This window comes from Nicotiana attenuata, unplaced genomic scaffold (genome assembly GCF_001879085.1).
Source record: "Nicotiana attenuata strain UT unplaced genomic scaffold, NIATTr2, whole genome shotgun sequence".
In the NCBI taxonomy this organism is placed as follows: Eukaryota; Viridiplantae; Streptophyta; class Magnoliopsida; order Solanales; family Solanaceae; genus Nicotiana; species Nicotiana attenuata.
Window position 1 is genome coordinate 7,653 of NW_017676067.1, and position 18,745 is coordinate 26,397.

At 36.8% G+C, this 18,745-nt stretch overlaps 1 protein-coding gene across 1 annotated transcript; it reads left to right on the top strand.

The window, feature by feature from the left end:
- The first annotated feature begins 7,506 nt into the window (after positions 1-7,506).
- Positions 7,507-18,553, top strand: LOC109220721 (protein ROOT HAIR DEFECTIVE 3-like). Its single transcript, XM_019385188.1, has 22 exons — positions 7,507-7,666; positions 7,876-7,942; positions 8,022-8,124; positions 8,662-8,732; positions 8,832-8,895; positions 8,962-9,012; positions 9,169-9,216; positions 9,300-9,362; positions 9,493-9,549; positions 9,754-9,912; positions 9,997-10,065; positions 10,177-10,268; positions 10,629-10,707; positions 11,524-11,689; positions 12,680-12,804; positions 13,100-13,362; positions 13,453-13,549; positions 13,642-13,797; positions 14,199-14,303; positions 15,838-15,932; positions 16,885-16,981; positions 17,848-18,553. Exons 1-22 carry the CDS (start codon positions 7,507-7,509, stop codon positions 18,031-18,033), a joined length of 2,373 nt encoding a protein of 790 aa, XP_019240733.1. The 3' UTR covers positions 18,034-18,553.
- The last annotated feature ends 192 nt before the right edge of the window (positions 18,554-18,745 follow it).

The following is an 18,745-nucleotide window of genomic DNA, read 5'->3' on the forward strand; positions in this document are numbered from 1 at the left end:
GCAAAGGCGTCGCGAGCTAGAGATTTCACCGGTTCGAGGTGAGTAATACTTGTAAATGATATCCTGAGGGTTTGAAACCCCGGATTTGCACATCGTAGTGCTGTATTGTGGTGACTTGCACGCCAGGTATGAGCGTGGGGTAGAGCACCGTTGGGGATGGTGACTTGGTCCGTCCCGGTTGTTGATTTTACTGCGTAATTGACTAAAACCTGCTTGATGCTATCGTGATTTGGGCTGATTGCCATGTTTTGGGCTTCGTGCCGATTATTTGAATCCTTTAGGAATTATTATTGCTGTTTTCATGACACTTAGCATGTTAAATGACTTCAGTCCTGAGTTAAACACAGTTTTGAAATATGCAGTCATATTGCTAAAGTTTAAAGACTTAAATTGCATTTTTTGATGTTTTGAGTTAAAGGCTATTACTTGACATTGCCCGAGTGGCTCATTTGCATTGATCTGGACTGAATATGGATCGGGCTGCACGCCGCAGCGATACTATGATGATATTGCGCTTGGGCTGTAGGAGCCCCTCCGGAGTCTGAACCCCCACAGTGAGCACGGGTACCCAAATGGATCGGGCTATACGCCGCAGCGGTCATGTGCATTGCATTGCATTCATGCATTGGTTCCTGTTTGTACTACGTGTCATGACATTCAACACTCTCATATCATTGGCATCCATGCTACTTCTTGCACTGTTTACCAGATACCCTGGTGTTATTTGTTGATGGAGTGTTGTGCCCGAGGGGCTGACTTATGTGCGGACTTGCACTATTTGATTACGGCATTCATTTGCTTGATTGTTGGAAAAGGATATTTTCAAAAGAGGTTTTTAAACTGAGCCAGATATTTTCTAAAGGATTTTTCACGGTTTTACTGTTTTCTCAAAGGGTTGTACCGTCCTATATAGCATGATGGAGTGCTCTTACGTGATTTCTTGCCTCTCAGTTATTATATACTCTTATTACTCACTTAGTTGGAAGTACTCACTTTACTCCCTGCACCTCACGTGCAGTTGCGGGTATCGTTCACCCGGTAGCGGGTAGCGGATTGAAGGTATTGTTATTGTAGCTGAGCAAGGTGACTGCCAACGTTTGCGGCACCGGATTTTTCTTTCTTTGATTTTAAATTTGATCCATGTATATTACAGACTCTATAGTTGTGTTAAGGTTTCCTTAGATGCTCGTGACTTGTGACACCCCGGTCGGGTAGTAATTAACAGTTTCTAGTGCCATTAAGTTGTATCTTCTATTCATTTATGTTTAATAATTGTTAGTGAAAGGATTTGGGTTAGTTGGCTGGCCTTGTCTTCACGAGAGGCGCCATCACGACCGGGTATGGGAATTGGGTCGTGACAAATTATGATCATTTGTGTGGTTATTAAAAAAGAAAAAGAAACAAGAATCAAGTATTGATAGGATTTAACTTATATATGCATTGATACTGCAATTTCAGCTGCCATTAGGCAGGTTTATAATGGTGCATACCCGACTTGGGGGAGTATTCCACATAGTCAGCAGCAAGCGATACTTAATGAGTTTATGGTATGAATACATTATTTGTAGAAAACAATATATCTATCTAACTTTATTTATCTACTAACGCTATATATTTTGACTACAGAAAAGGTGCACATGGAGCCCCGACGAAGATCATGTTATTAGAAACAATTTTAAAAAGAGGATTGCTCATTCATTATCAGACGTGTTCTGTGATGCTCGGACAAAAGGTCAAAAGCCTTGTTGGGTTCTACCAGATCACTGGAAAGAGCTTCTTAAATACTGGAACACTGATACTTTTAAATAGAAGAGTGAACAGGCAAAAGGCGCTCGTAATTCTAAGAAGGGTGGCTCGTTGCACACTTGTGGTTCAGTGTCTATGGGGACTCACAAGAGGAGATTGGTAATTATTTAAAGATCTCAGTCTTGATTTTTTCTAACATTACTTGAATGTAATAACTCTTTTTGTTTCATTTGCAGGAAGCTGCTCTTAAGAGACCCGCGACACGTGATGAGGTTTGGAAGAAGACCCACACAAAAAGCAAAGTCGGGGAAGAAGCTTGGGTTGAGACACGGGCTGAGGAGGCTTATGTAAGATCAAGATTAATTTAAAATTCTTTTATAATGATTGTTTATATACTAAAATTTACTTTTAATGTAGAATAGGTATAAAGAAGCAGTGGAAGAGCTCGTTAGGAGTCAGCCGACCGATGAGCAAGGCCAGCCAATCATGCCATCGGAGGAAGAAACTCTCCCATTATGGTTGAACGTGGTTGGAGGCGTGTATAAGGGTAGAGCATACGGCCTTTCCTCCGAGCGTAATTTTCATCGCTTCACGTGTGGACTACAAGGTATATACTTTTTTGGTTAATAAGCTCTTCTTTTTGTTAAGAAACTCTAAGGTTTGCAAATACTACTTTATAGGCTAATGATCAAATACAACCATTATGTATGAATGCGAATTTTCTACAGCTTTAGTGTATTGGTAATGCTAACTTGTATAATTGTGAAAAGTGCAGTAATATATCTTGGTCTAGAGCGGGGACATGTTATTCTGGAAATACCACTAGCTAGCTATTTTTCAGCTTTGCTCTTCTTTATGGGCAGGGAGGAGAATTAAGATATTGGAAGTCCATGTTTTGGACTTTTAACATGAGTGAGATATCTTAAAATTGCTTGAATGAACTCCCACTGCACTTGATCTTTGTTATTCCTTCCCTTTGCGGGATTTTGTTTTGGTTGCATGTAAACTGTATAAATTCAACCACACAAAACAAGAACAATCACTAAAGTTAGAAAGAGCATATAGAAAATTTGATTAACATTTTAAAAAATAAAAAACTTCTATTTAAGTACTTACCTTTTTTGCTTCATCTTGAGCACAAACTAAAGAATCCTCTTTCCAAGAACCAAGAACAAGCAGAGTATGCTTTTCAACCTCCCTTAAAAGTTGATTCCTGAGCCTAGCATTGCTCAAAAAATTCAGAGAAATCATTCTCATATCTCTATGCATTTGTCCAACTTGAACTAACATAGACCATTTTCCAAGAATTCCACCTATACTTTTAGGGTAACTACACTCAAACAATCTGCCTTCATTTTGCAAAATGTATCTATTCAGCCCTGCATCTGCTGAAACTATTGTTGGCTCCCCAAACAAATTTGACTTATAAATTTTCCCATACCTACAAGTTTTTTTAAGTGTTCAGAACATACAGATTTTCAAGGTTTTAGTTTATCCAAATTTAATTAATTACCTTGAGATGTGATGTTGCATGAAATCTCCAATAGTGGTAGCTGAATAAGGTACCAGTGATCTCACATCTAAATTGAATCTGCAAAATAAACGTTTGATTTCCTTACAAGATGGTTGATGGGCACGTTATTCAACCACTTGTCATTGACAATGGAGCTAAAATGAGTTGCTCTGTTAAGCTTTTAGTATTTGATCACTTTTTTTAAGTGTGAGAATTAATCATCTCTAGACTTGGGGGTTTCTATTGTGTTTTCTTACCTAGTTGAAGTTTATGAAGTTAGGTGTTGAATTATTCAATTCTAACTCTTCGTGTGTTTTTTCCACTTCTCTTTTGTGGATTACAAGGTATTGGGACATCCGCCACCGTGCAAAATGAGGACCTTGAGGAGATGCGGCGAACAATTCAACAACTTTCTAGGAATTGTGCCGATGAACGAGAAAAAACAAAGCATGAAGAGAAGATTAGAGACGCACTTAGGAATGACATTGAGTCCCTCAAGGCTCAAGTGAATCACTTAATCGGCTTGCCCCGCTCTCCGCCAAAAAGAAGTCGACGCTCTCTGCCAAAAAGCCGTATTTATGAAGAGGATGAAAGTGATGGAAATAATACAAATGATGAAGAAGATGAGGGGGAACCCGAAGATGAGTGATTTTATGTTTGGTTGGATTGTTGTTTAGTTGGATGTTAACTTTGAATGTTATGTTTTGATGTTTGGTTGGATAGTTTTGATGATTGATGGGATAATTTGGATGGTTGATGGGATAATCTGGACGTTTAGATATAGTTTATAAAGTGTTTTTGTTGTTAAGTTGAGTTTTATTGTGGTTGCATTTTAGTTTGTATTGTAATATTCTGTTGGCAGGTGGTGCAACAAAAAATAGGCACCGCTTGCCAAAAATGTACCAGATTTACCGAGGGACTTACCGACAGAGTCCATTGGAACAATTATTCATTTTCAATCCAGAATTTTTTAATTAGCGAGGGAGTTTGTCGGTATACTTGAACCAAATTTTCAAATTTTATTGAAAATACCGACGGATAGCAATCGAAAAATGAATTTATTCATATTTTTAATTTTTATATTACTAAATTATTATTTTTATTTACCGACGGATCTCCGTCGGTATAGATATTTTTATTATTATATTATTTTATAATATACCGACGGATATCCGTCGGTACGTAAAATTATTTGACCAGTTGTCCTCAGAAATGTACCGATGGCATTCCGATGGGGTCCGTCAGTACTTATTTACCTAGGAAGGATTAACCTACCAACCACTTACCGACGAATATCCGTCAGTAAAGCCTGGTTACCGACGGAGATCGGTCGGTAACTTGCGTCGGTAAACAGGTGATTTTTAGTAGTGAATTTGGTCGCTAAATTTATATTATTAAAATAATAAAGCGACCAAAATTTATATTATTAAAATAATAAAGCGACCAAAGTTGGTCGCTATATTGTTTATCCGGAATATTTGGTCCTTTTACCTTAGAGACCAAAGTTGGTCGCTAATTAGCGACCAACTTTGGTCCCTAAGGTAAAGGTACCAGCATAATATCGACCATGCCTGTTTGGTTGCTTTTTGGTCGCTTTTTGACCTGTAAGCGATCACTTTGGCCGCTTTTTGTTGTCGCTTTTTTCCGAATTTTTAGTAGTGATAGTAAAATCCAGTACCCTAGGATTCCCACAGAATCCATAGTCTCCCTCTGTTACTTGCTACATAGTTGTCCGTCCACTTCCAAATCCTAGTACTTTTGAATAATCTTCCTTGCCATAGGCTGCTTCACCTTGTGCTCAACTATTGCTATTAAAACTACTTTATTTTCTCTAATATACAAATTTCGGACTATTAGTAATTAGTGGGGGTAACTAGAGGTAGTCAGGTAGACATGGGGTATATATAACAATATTTAAATTTTTAATTTTTAATTTTAGCTTTAATGATACGTTTTAAAGCTAAGATTATAAATTCAAAAGCTTTTTTTCCTTTGGTAAATTTGGTTTTCAGCATAAAATGAGGGATTTTTACACAAGTAGTCACCCGAATTCACTTTTTGATTTTTCTAGCCAGTATACTTGGATTATACACATTATACACCATTATTCACTCTACTAAAATTCTAAAATGAAACGGGTGTGTACTTATCTTATACGGTTAGGTGGATAAAGTTAGGAACTTTGACAAAAATTCTCCGTACACAAAATATACTACTAACTTTTAACTAAATTTGCACATCCGATGGAAAAGGGAGAATTTTCATACAAACGACGTGGAATCCATGCACGTCCAACTGAACAATTATATTGTTCTCTGTGCGCCCCCCAAGTTTTTACATGGAAATTGTGATTGATAAAGGTTAAATAAGTGGTTTGATGCAAATACTGCGTAATTTTTTTTCGTCTTGAAATTGCAAAGGAACGTACTGACTTCGATCATATACATAGTACACATTCCAACCTACAAGCATTGATCAAGCTTTGAGTTTTCACAGATGGGTATGCCTTTAACATTTTTTGATGCTCTGATCCATTTCCAGTACGGCTAATTCTTGCAATTTCCACAATTTGCTTTCTGAAACCCCCAATTTTAATGATCTGCTTCTAATGTCGACGCCATTAATTCGAATTTGTAATTGCTGTTTATAGATAATCCAATGTTAGTTAATTGTTCTTGTGTTTTTATCATTTTCTCCCATGGGTTAGTTGTTTTTTTATTGGCCTATGTGTTGCAACTATAAAGAATAATATTTTATATATTGCATGGTGTTTTGGATCATTGATTTATGTAAAATTGATCATGATTTGTCAAACTTAGTGGGTTACCTTCAATTATTGATTTTTCTTGTGGCGAAGTGCAACTTGGGTAAGGCAGGGGCAGCGATTCTGAAATACCTTTATTTGATGATTTAGTGAATGTAATTGCGTTGCATCTCGTGCATGTTTTCCCGTGGGAATGTTTGAATGCTGAAGTAATTCCTAGAATTCTTATAGTTTTTTGTTATTATATGTGTGGCCTAGTGGTCGATGAATTGGGTGAGGACCGTGAGGTCTTAAGTTCAAATTCCAGTAGAGGCAAAAACACTAGGTAATTTCTTCCAATCTGTCCAAGCCTTGGTGGACGGAGTTACCTGTTACCAATCGCTGATGGGAGGTGGCAAGTATCCCGTGGAATTAGTCGAGGTGCGAGCAAGCTGGCCCGCACCACGGTTATCAAAAGAAATAAAATTGTTGTCGGACTGGGCAAGATGATCACCATATGCTTTGGGGATTGTTTCCGTTCGCCAACTAGTTGCATAAGGATGATAACATAATAAGGGTTGTTATTACAATATGAATATTGTTAGTGACTAGGATAGCAAAAGGATTAGTCTTACTAATTAGCGTGTATGAACATGTGTTAGTAAGGAACTTTTAGATAAAAAATTGTTAAGATTTTTACTAGTATATAATATCCATCTCCTTATTTTTAAAAGATTTTATTTATATTTACTAAGACAATGTCTTATTAAGAGTGTTTTCTATTATTTTAGGTGCTCATATCTTTGTATTGCAAATGCATGTATTATCGCTCTGATATTTTATCTCGTATAAGTATGGAAGAGATTTATGCATAAGTATGCGATAGTACTTATGCAGGAACAGCAATGGTAACCAAACGCAACATTAGAAATGTGGATTTTTATGCTGGGAACCAAACATTGTATTAGCAACGTAGAGTTCTATGTCGTAGTTATTTTTTACGCGATAAACCAGATAAGTCCTGAATGTTCTTGTTTACTTTTTTCCTCTCTCCAAGTAAAGAAGGGGCTTGTGTGTGGTTGGTGTGCCGATAGGGGGGGGGGGGTGTATACAGTGGCGAAGCTAGGAATTTCTCCAAAGGTATTCAAATTTTAAAAAAGTGAAAAAATATATGACGAAGGGTGTTCGATATGTGTTGTATACCTCTAAAACGTAATATTTTACCTATGTACACAGTGCAATTTTTCGAACGAAGGGTGGCTTCGCCACTGGGTGTATACATTGTTTGAACTGATAAAGAAAATAGCATAAGTTTATTCCCATTTATGGAGAGAGCACTTTCTTACGTTCGAGCTTCTCCAAGGTCTTCAGCTTTTGGATGAAGTTTCTTTTCTCTTTTCTATCTTACTATAAGGAATTATGATACCCTGTAGTTTGACTTGTCTCCAACTAAGGATGCTGGCACAATGCAAGGCATGCATCTTTAGAGCTGACTTTATAACAAATGCTTTCAGATAAAAGTGATGGATGTTGTTCCACGCACCTTATTGATGGAGATGGGGTCTTCAATGTTGCTGGAGTTGAAAATTTTATAAAGGAAGTTAAACTGGCAGAATGTGGTCTTTCATATGCTATAGTATCCATTATGGGCCCACAAAGCAGCGGTAATAATTCTTTCTAGATAAATCCAATTTTCTATCATCCATTTTCCAGTTTGTAATCTACTAACTTAAATTTATCTTGTTGTTCTGTATGCTTAAATGAGGATTCGCTTACTGCTTCATTTGAGCTCTATATATCATGTTAGTTAACTCTTACTAGATGCTATATTCTGCTTTCCATTCCTGACAAACTTCAAATGAGATTATGCCAGGGAAAAGTACACTGTTAAATCATCTATTCAATACTAACTTTAGAGAGATGGATGCTTATAAAGGAAGGTATGGATTAGTGATTTAGCTTATTATAGTAATTCTGTGTATCCTATTGAAAGTGAGCATTATTGATATTTTTTTTCAGGTCACAAACCACGAAAGGTATATGGATGGCTCGATGCGTTGGGATTGAGCCATGCACCCTTGTTATGGATTTGGAGGGTACCGATGGGAGAGAGCGCGGAGAGGTTTGTTGAAATGACTTTGTAGATGATGATTTACTTTCCCATACTCGTTGCATTGCTTGGTTTCAATGTTAGTTCCTGTGGCTGTTTATATATAAAGCAACTTATGTGTTTCTCCCGAAGTGTTTAAAATGTATTGCATCCTAATATGGACACTGTTTGTCCATTTCTTCCTTGTTTTATTGCTTTTATACGTTAATATATCCTACTACTTTCTGTATAAAGTGATCTGCTCTAATTTAGTATCCAAAATCTTCATAGCTTCCTTAATTCCTTTTTTCCGCCTTCCACTATGCTTCACTGAGATAACTTTGGAACAATTTTCTATGATTTGCTTGTCTGTGAGATACTTAGCTTTCCACCTTCCCTGATCTCTCTGTCAATGTACTCATATCTGTGTTCAAACCTGTCATGGATCCATTGTTAGTTGTATTATATTGGTAATTATCAAATTTCACTGATTGCTTTGTACCACCAAGTTTCCTGCTACCAATGTTCATCTAATGCTCCCTGCTTATTCAGTTTTGATGCTTTGTTTAGGATGACACTACATTTGAGAAGCAAAGTGCCCTATTTGCCCTTGCTGTTTCTGATATAGTGCTAATCAATATGTAAGTTCCCTTTTAGTGTGTGAATTACATGTATCTAAGCTAAATCGATACCTTAAAAAGAATCCAAATGGACAAGTTGTTTAAAAGTTTCAAATACAGGTGGTGTCATGATATTGGCCGTGAGCAAGCTGCTAATAAGCCTCTTCTGAAGACTGTTTTTCAGGTACAATACAAAGTGTTGTCTTGTCTGAATATTCGGTATCACTTTTAAACTGCTTAATCTTAACAGGTTATGATGCGGTTATTTAGACATCAACACCCCACACTTAGACTCTTGCTCGTCCTCGAGTAAGCGTTAAAAACTCTCTCAATTAATCAAGCCTAGAAACACCACCACTACGGTTGGTACTAACAATTAGGCCCTATAGCAACTCAAACCATCAGATATACACTTCCTCATCATCGTNCTTTTTGAATTTCCCATAATATTTGATAGACTCCGCTTGAAAATTTGGAGCCTGTTCTAAGAGAAGATATTCAGAAGGTACCATATGCATGTTTCTTCATAATATACATAATATTGTAGACTCAATTATTTGGTTCTTATTCGCTTCCCTTTGACTGTAGATATGGGATTCCGTCCCAAAGCCGCAAGCTCATGAGGAAACACCTTTAAGTGAATTTTTTAATGTAAGTCTCTTAAGTTAAGCCTTCTTATTAGCTGGTTTTCTGACTTAAAGTTAAGAGCTCTGTAGCCTTCTTATTAGCTGGTTTTCTCTAATGCATATGCATGTAATGATATTGATCGATATGTGTCCAGGTTGAGGTTGTTGCACTTTCTAGTTATGAAGAGAAGGAAGAGCAATTCAAAGAGCAGGTAGAGACAAATCAATTACTGGAACTTCGTTGATCGTTTTATTCTCTCTCTCTCTGTCTCTCTCTCTCTCTGTCTCTCTCTCTTTTATTATTTTAAATCTGTTTACTTCGACATATAGTGTTTTCCGACATACTCGAATAATCAACTCTTTTGTTTAGTGAGCTTTGGGTTTAGATTATGTTTATGCTTGTTATCCTTGTAAAGGTGGCTAGTCTAAGACAGCGATTCTTTCATTCTATTGCACCTGGGGGTCTTGCTGGAGATAGGCGGGGAGTTGTTCCTGCTTCTGGTTTTTCGTTTAGTGCACAGCATATGTGGGAGGTTATAAAGGAGAACAGGGACCTTGACCTCCCTGCCCATAAGGTTATGTCCCCTGAATCTGCTCAAGTGAAGTTTCAGTTGATCATTTATATCCTCATTGATGTGCTTGTCGTAATCTAAGTGCAGGTTATGGTAGCTACCGTGCGCTGTGAAGAAATCGCCCATGAAAAATATGACTCTTTCACTGCAAATGAGGTATTTGCATTTTATTAATTTTCTTAGTGAATTACACAGTTTTTTCTTTTTTATTGACCTATTTTGAACAGCGGTATTTAATTATAGGTAATGATTAATCTTTTGTTATAGGAGTGGTGTCAATTAAAAGAGGCAGTGCAATCTCATCCTGTGGGTGGCTTTGGGAAGAAGCTTAGCTCCGTTTTGAACGCATGTTTATCAGAGTAAGTACACCTATCTCATACATTATAGTATGCATGCTTTATAGCTTTATGGATAAATCTTTTCATACATCGACACGATTTCGCTCAACTTTCTCCTTCTTTCTTATACACTCCAAAGTAGCTGTACTACATTTCAGATACCAAATGACGTTTGAGAGAAGTATCTTTATGTCTGTAGTGAAGCATACCCATATGGTGATGTTTTTTAAGTCTATTAAGCAAAGTTGGACTGGCAGAATTCATCTTCACATAGGCATAATTCTACACTCTTCTTCCTTGAAATACATTTTATAAGCCTGTATGCATATTGTCAATATTAAGCACATATGCACCAGGGCTATAAGATTTTTTCCTTTTCAGATATGATGCAGAGGCTACATTCTTTGATGAAGGAGTGAGATCTACAAAACGAAAGCAGTTGGAAGAGAAATTGCTTCAGGTAAGTTAGCTAGACAATGCTCTCCCCTAAACTTGTTTCCCTGTATACACCTTTGTATATACGCTGAATTCACCTTTCTACCTTTGATTATTTGACCAATAAAACTTGGTGGATTCCTTTCGTTTGATGCCAGCGACTAGGACTTCCTAGACCCAACGAATTCAGTGCTAATTTAGAAGTTACTCCCTGAACTGCTGATGTCATTTCATTTTCCCTCCCAGTAGAAAAATTTATACTACCTACATTGAGTTTATATGAAGGTGTTTGACTAGGCACATTTAAGATAATCATCTTGACTTTTGTGTTATAGAAGTGGAAAACATAGCAAAACCATGGTAGAAAGTTAGTTTGATGGAGAAAACTTCGCATCAAAGTTTTAAAAACTCTTCCATGAGTTTCATCTGCGTTCCTAACAATTTTCCGTTATTTTCTGCATTCGAATGTCACTGTGTTGATATGAATGTCCGAAATGGAGAGAATTTTTGTTTCATTAAAGTACTGAATTTAGAGACCAAACTAAGAAATCCTGATGACAGACTTTGATAGTATATGTACTTTCTACTGAGGTGTCTAAGTTGTGTAGTGGTGGTAGTTGTATATTGATACTGGAGTTTATCCCTTAGAACGATGTATCAACTACGTGTTATTATACCTATACAATAATGATTCTCATGCAGCTATGGTGATGATTGCTGTAATATGCAACTTGATGCAGGGGTAATGCTGCAAACATCATGTTCCCTCTGAGCTGGGCATGTTTTCTAACCAAGAAAAGATACTTTCTAACCTTGTTATTAATTCTTTTTTCTGTTGTAGCTTGTCCAACCAGCCTACCAATCTATGCTGGGACGCATACGATCTGATACTTTGGAAAGATTCAAAGAAGCATTTGATAAGGAACTGAAGGGAGGTATAGGGTTTGCAATGGCCGCTCATGAGTGCACTGTGTCTCTTATGTCCCAGTTTGATGAAGAATGCGCAGGTACAGGATATAACCTGCCCTTTCTGTAACCCCACTTGATTTAATCTATTCGTGAGACAAGATCATATTAACTGTCAGTACTGATCATGTTTACCAGGGGTGAGTGACACAGAAATACAACCGCTGTTGCTATATGATAAACTTGCAAAACTGACTAATCTTTAGCAAATAGAGTGCATTATAATTTTTCTTCTAAAGATCTTGCTGAACATTGTTGTTGGGCTAAAACGGCCTAAAAATACTCTTAACATGGTGTGATACTGTCCGCTTTGGGCCAAGTCTGCATGGTTTTTTTCCAAGGACCTCACACCGTTAAGAGTATTCAACTCATTATAAGTAGCTTATTTTTCTTTTCTACTTTCCACGTGGGACTTTGTTCATACACACCAAACAATTGCGTCAACAAAGTGGAGTAAGACAAGCATTGGTGACTGATAAATTGTGCCGATCGTAAAGAATGGGGAGCGAACAGGATTAGATACCCTGGTAGTCCATGCCGTAAATGATGAGTGTAGTTCGCCCTTGGTCTACGCGGATCAGGGGCCCAGATAACGCGTGAAGAACCTTTTCATAGAGGAGAGCGATAGGCCGGTTTGAAGAGCAAGCTTGAAAATAAATGGAGAGGCCATTCATTCATAGCAGAAAAGTGCTCACTAACTCGTATCTGAAAAGGCAGGCGGGGGGGAACATTGATTGGTTTATTGGCAAAGGAAACCCGGGAATTCAAGATTTTGTTCTGTCCTCCGGACATTTATTATGCTGTCACTACTGCTTGTCAATTTGAATTGCATCAAAGCTCTCGTTCGAACTTCATATACGAGAATCTAAACAACGAGCTACCATAGATCCCTCACCGACGAATAGCGTACTTTCCTCTTAGAATATCCCTTGAATAATCGGATGAACCACTTGAGCCTCCTATTTCACAGGTTGAGCTTAGTCCCAGCAGATTGCTCTTTGAAACTTGTAGGCTGATACATTATTTTGCAGATGCTGTTATTGATCAAGCAAAATGGGACTCATCCAGAGTTAGGGATAAGCTCAAGCGTGATATAGATGCTCATATTGCTGAAATTCGTACTGCCAAGCTGGCTGAAGTTACTACTCTTTACGAGGTACGATGTTAGTGACCTATATATTTTAGTCCTTTTGTAGTACGTATAAAAAATTATTGAAACTTGGTTTTATCATTGGCTAATGTTAGATACTAGGATTTTGAGATCGAAGTAATCTGGCTTTTGCTGGAATAAAAGTTCAATATGACAAAACATTGTCACCTAACAGCTGAACGGCTCTTACAACATTCATGATGTCAATAGATATTTCCTTGTTATAATTGGATCTTTCGAGATTAACTGTATCTTTAAATGTAGTTACACTGGCACTGAAGTTTCTCGAGTTTTTGTCTAGAACAAATTAAATGATGCTTTAGCTGGACCTGTGGAGGGTCTTTTAGATGGAGCTGCTGATGATACGTGGCCAGCAATAAGAAAACTGCTTCAGTGTGAGACTCACACAGGACTCTCTGGGTTTTCAACTGCACTTTCTGGTTTTGAAATGGATGAACAGACAAGGGAAAATATGGTTTTAAGATTGAAGGATTATGCACGTGGAGTGGTTGAAGCAAAGGCGAAGGAAGAGGCCGGAAGAGTTTTGATTCGTATGAAGGACAGGTACCAATATTGGTTATCTTGTTCAGAAGTTCTGACATGGGAATATTTTCGATATATAATATATGCTACTGACCTAAAAATCGTTGACAGGTTTTCAATGTTATTTAGCTATGATTCTGATTCAATGCCACGAGTTTGGACTGGAAAGGAAAATATTCGAGCTATTACCAAAACTGCCAGATCAGCTGTATGAATGAGTGAATTAGTTTTACTTTTCTCGGGTTTCTGTTAAGGTTTGAATGTCACATAAATCTCTGTTCTTTTTTATTCGCTCCTCAGTCTCTGAAGCTCCTGTCAGTTATGGCTGCAATTCGTTTGGAAGATGAACGTGATAGCATAGAGAATACACTCAGTGTTGCTCTTTCGGATGGAGGTGCTTCAACCAAGAAAGGCATTGGATCTCCTGATCCTCTGGCCTCTAGCACTTGGAATGAGGTAACTAGCTTAGTCGATAATATGGTTTGTCTTAGAAGTTATTTAATTATAAGAAGAGAAGCACGGTCAAGGAAAAAGGAGAGGCAAGATTTATTCAAGTTATGGCCAAATGACTTCATAGAGTTCATATAATGTGAATATTTTCTTGAACCATCAACTAAAATATCAATTTTTATCAGTCCGATACTATATATACCCCTCTATGCTAACCTTGCTGCTTGGTCTAGCATTTGCATTTAGTTTCCTTTCTGATTTTGGTACTTAGACCTGCATGATCAGAAGTTGCATGCAAAAGTTCATCTCTTCAACTTACACTTTTATTGGGTAATTTTTTTTTTTTTTCTTTTTTCATATCTGACCTTTCATATCCATCATCTTTTCTGATTAACTTTTCGTTGCAGGTCTCTGCATCAAAAACTTTGATCACACCTATCCAATGCAAGTCATTGTGGAAGCAATTTAACACTGAGACTGAATACATTGTTACACAAGCCATTGCTGCTCAGGCACGTTATCTTACATCCTTTGTTTTGAAAGGCATAATTGGGATTCGTTCGGGTCTCGCCTCGGGGCGGAGCACTCGTAAAACGCCCCTGGGGTTCTACGCATCGGCCATCGGGGCGCGTACTGGGCTCGCCTAATAGAACTTTATGCAATTGTATGCAACCAACCTTGTAAATCCTCAAATTTTCTTAATAAATCGTTGACTATTCAAAATTACTTTTTTCATAATCATAAATAATAAGTTGAGAGTATTTTATGTCATAATTAAAATAAAAATTATTGCACGTTATCCACTAAGACTGCTATGATAGTTAATTTAAATAAATCTTTCATTTAAAAAGTATTTATTTATTAACTTTTGTTATGTCGTTACTATATAATAGTCCATAACTTTTTTTATAATTATTTTTTTCACATTTACGAGATACAATACTTATTAATTTAATAGCTCGGTATTAACTAGTAACTATTTACAAATAATTAGTTATCATGGTATTCTATGGTGAATTATGTGTCACTTTTTTAAATTGTTGATACTTAAAAATAAATGATGAGAGAGAATCATATTTAAATTATGAATTATGTTTTTATATAAATTCTCTTTCAAATAGAAAGCATATTAAATAAAAGGAGTATTTTAAGAAAAATATCAAATTATAATATCGAAATTCTTTCAAGATTCATTACTCCTTAAGAGATACATATATGATTTTGTATCGAATATATTACTTTTGATGTTTGAGTTGCAATGACGTTGAAGCTAATTTGCATATTATGATATATGTCATACTTTTTGTACTATTCATAGTTGAATTACAATTTATAAATATTTTAAATAGATTATTTGTTTTAATTTTTTGATGTTAATGTAATATTTATAATTATTTTTTATTTTATACTATCTTAAAATTCTTGAAATCAGTAAAATTTAAAGATCTGTGGGACTTACCCCCCATGTCTCAGGGCTTACGCCTCGCCTCGTCAGAGGTAAAACGCCTCGCCTCACGCTCCCGCCTTTTAAAACGTTGCTTACATCTTGCACATAACTTTGTGCTTTTTAGGACTTCAGTCCTTGTATACTTGATATTTCTTGTCATTAAGGCAGATCTTAAAACTCCAAATAACTTGAAGGTATATGGTGATAGCTGGGAAACTTGCTAAAGAATGGGATTAGGAATCAGTTTAATGCAATTTTGAACATTAAACATCAGAGATTTGATATTTGTGTACCAAAGAATTTGAGGGGGTGGGCCGGGGGATACCTTTCAGTACATTTGAATCAAACAATTGAAAGGAGTAATCAGTGGCTTAAGAAAAGTTCCAGATTCGACTCATGTTGCCCTATTGCTTTTCGATTTGATTCCAACGATTCACTAAGACTGTATATTGTATGTTAACATAGTAGTTTCTCTTAGCATGTGTTATGACTTCTCTATTTGATATAACCATCAACATAAAAAATTTCTCTTCAGGGTTGTAATATTGATAGAGTCCTTTGTGCTTAGCTTCTGACCATCCGTTCTTTTTAACTTTCAGGAGGCTAACAGGAGAAATAACAATTGGCTGCCACCTCCATGGGCAGTTGTCGCATTGCTTATTCTGGGTTTCAATGAATTCATGACACTGTTGAGGTACCATTTCCTAAATCCTACTTATGGATCATGAGTAGGAGTGGCAAACGGGCGGGTCGGGTTGAATATGGTTCGGGACGAAAACAGGTAATGAAAAAACGGATAAATTATCCGACCCGACTCATATTTAATATGGATAAAAAACGGGTTAACTGGCGGATTATATGGGTAACCATATGGGTAACCATATTATCCATGACTTCTTGCATATGATAACTTTTGGAAGAGTTCTTAGTCTCCCTAACTTGAGGAATCCCAATTTGAGGCTGTACAAATGTACAAGTTAGACCCATTGGTTATCCATTTTCTAAATGGATAATATGGTTCTTATTCATATTTGATCTGTTTTTAAAAAGTTCAGTATTCAATCCATTTTTAATGGATAATATGGGTGGTTAATTGTTTTCTTTTAACCATTTTATCACCCCTAATCATGAAGTAAGGGTGTCAAATGGGTTAATTGGGTTCGGATTGCGCGAGTCAAAACAGTTTTAAAAAGAATGGCTGTGACCAACTCATTTAAAATTTGTTTGGGTCAACTATATATTCAATAGCAGGTCATAACCCAACCTGCCCACTTCTCTCTTTGTTGTTAGAATTGGGTAAAAGTTTCTCTATCCATTTTGTTTTCTTTTTCTAGCTAGAATTGAGTAATGTACTTTTAGTTTAGGCCTTGAAACGGAGGTTGAGATTAACTTGTTAGTATATACTCTTTTAGCCCATTTCAATCCAACGCTTTGACGCGTCAATTTGGTTTCAACTCATGTTGACCGATCTTGAATTGTATTCCTCACTGAACATGTGATCTTTGTGCGGGTTAACAAAGTAGTAATTTTGTCCCTCTCAGTCATGATAACCCTTAGTTTGACGAATAGATGCATTTTTATCCATTTGATGATGGGGTGTATCCACTGTGATCACATAGCTCATGTTGGTTTTTTACTCTTTTCAGAAATCCTTTGTATTTGGGAGTCATATTTGTTGCCTTTCTACTAGTGAAAGCCCTCTGGGTGCAATTGGACATCTCGGGCGAATTCCGGAATGGCGCTGTAAGTGTTGAATATGATTTGTTAAAATTTCAGTTTTTGTTGCATTAGAAGCATTTGACCAAATAACAGTATGAACTCTTGGCCTTTGCTCATTCATAAAATCTTGTTGGTAAACTTCCTCCATTGTCCTAGAGTATGACACTTCCTACCATTTTTGCAACTTTCTAGAATTCTGTTGAGCCAAATGTGTATCAGAAACAACCTCTCTATTTTAGTGTACACACTAAGTGTACTTAATACACCTATATAGGGAATATTAGGGTTAACTAATAACCCTTTTGGGCCTTAGAGCACCCCTTATGGGTGGACCCAATATTTCCAACATCCAGGAAGGGTAAGGTGTGCGTACACACCACCCTCCTCAGACCCCACCAGTGGAATTATACTGGGTTGTTGTTGTTGTAAAAGTTCACGCAGAGCTAAAATTGCCAACACAAATAAGTTGTAACCTTTCAATGGCATTTCGATTCATCATAATCTTGGGAATGTTTTATGTGGGCTTTCAGGAGTTATTTTCTAATCTAGTCTGCTAAAATGAAACACATTCGTACCTTCCTTTCTATTCTGCTACACTTCTTCTTCTTCTTCCCGAGCCGAAGGTCTATTGGAAACAACCTCTCTACCTTCATTAGGTAGGGGTAAGGTCTGCGTACAGACTACCCTCCCCAGACCCTACCTGTTGGGAATATAGGGGTATGATGTTGTTGTTGTTATTATTGTTTAAACTTGGACGAGAGGGATCTATACATGAATCAATACCCATGGGACATGTGTGATTGCTGCACTTCCATTTCTTCCATTACAATGTGGAGAACTTCTAAAATAACAATCTCTTTGTTACCTGGTTTTGGTACATGTGTCGGCAGCTTCCTGGACTTCTCTCTTTATCCACAAAGTTCCTTCCTACAGTCACGAATCTTCTTAGACGACTAGCCGAGGCAGGCCAAAGGAAGGCGAATAATGAACCTCAACATAATACTACTCCTGCATCAAAGAGCTCCCGCGGTACAACTGCTTCATCTGAAGTGACTTCAGTAAACAGAGGGGAATAATATAAGCCCCTTAATTCATGACAAAATGAAGTAAGCATCGTTGGTTCGGCTGAACCTAAGTGATTTGGGGTCGAACTTTATATATGCGCAAAAAGCGAATATGGATAGAATTAGATATGCAGAACTCACAGCATCTAAATTTTGGATCCATGGCGGGAAGTAAGTCATGTTTATAGAGCATTCTTCTTATTTGTGGCAACAAGTTTTTATGTTTATAAGATGGTTTGTGCTGCAGAATCTGCTTGATGGCTTTCACTTTCAAAAGAAAGCATGTGAACAATAAGAAAAATGGAAAGAGTTGATTTTTGTGTAGGACATATATACTGAGATATGGTTTGTGTTGTGGTGTAAACTAAGAGTGTTCTCCATGTTTTTTCTCTTGTTTGCCACCAATTTTGTCTTTCATCAAGAAACTATAAGTCACTGATGGAAGATATATTCTGTATTTAATGAGATGGATTATCTTCTTTCTGGTTTTGTAATTTATATGGAAGAGGAAGACTACGTAACTTGTATTTCATTTTTGAGATTCTTTTTCATTTTTTCTTTGGCCAAAATGTAAAACTGGTTGCTCAGCTGAAACTAATTGCATTCACTAGCTCAAAAGTATATAAAATATGTGTGTATTATATATATATACACACACCAAAAATATATATTTTGTTGGCATTATATATTTCTATTTTTTTTTTTGTGGGGGTTGGGGGGTTTG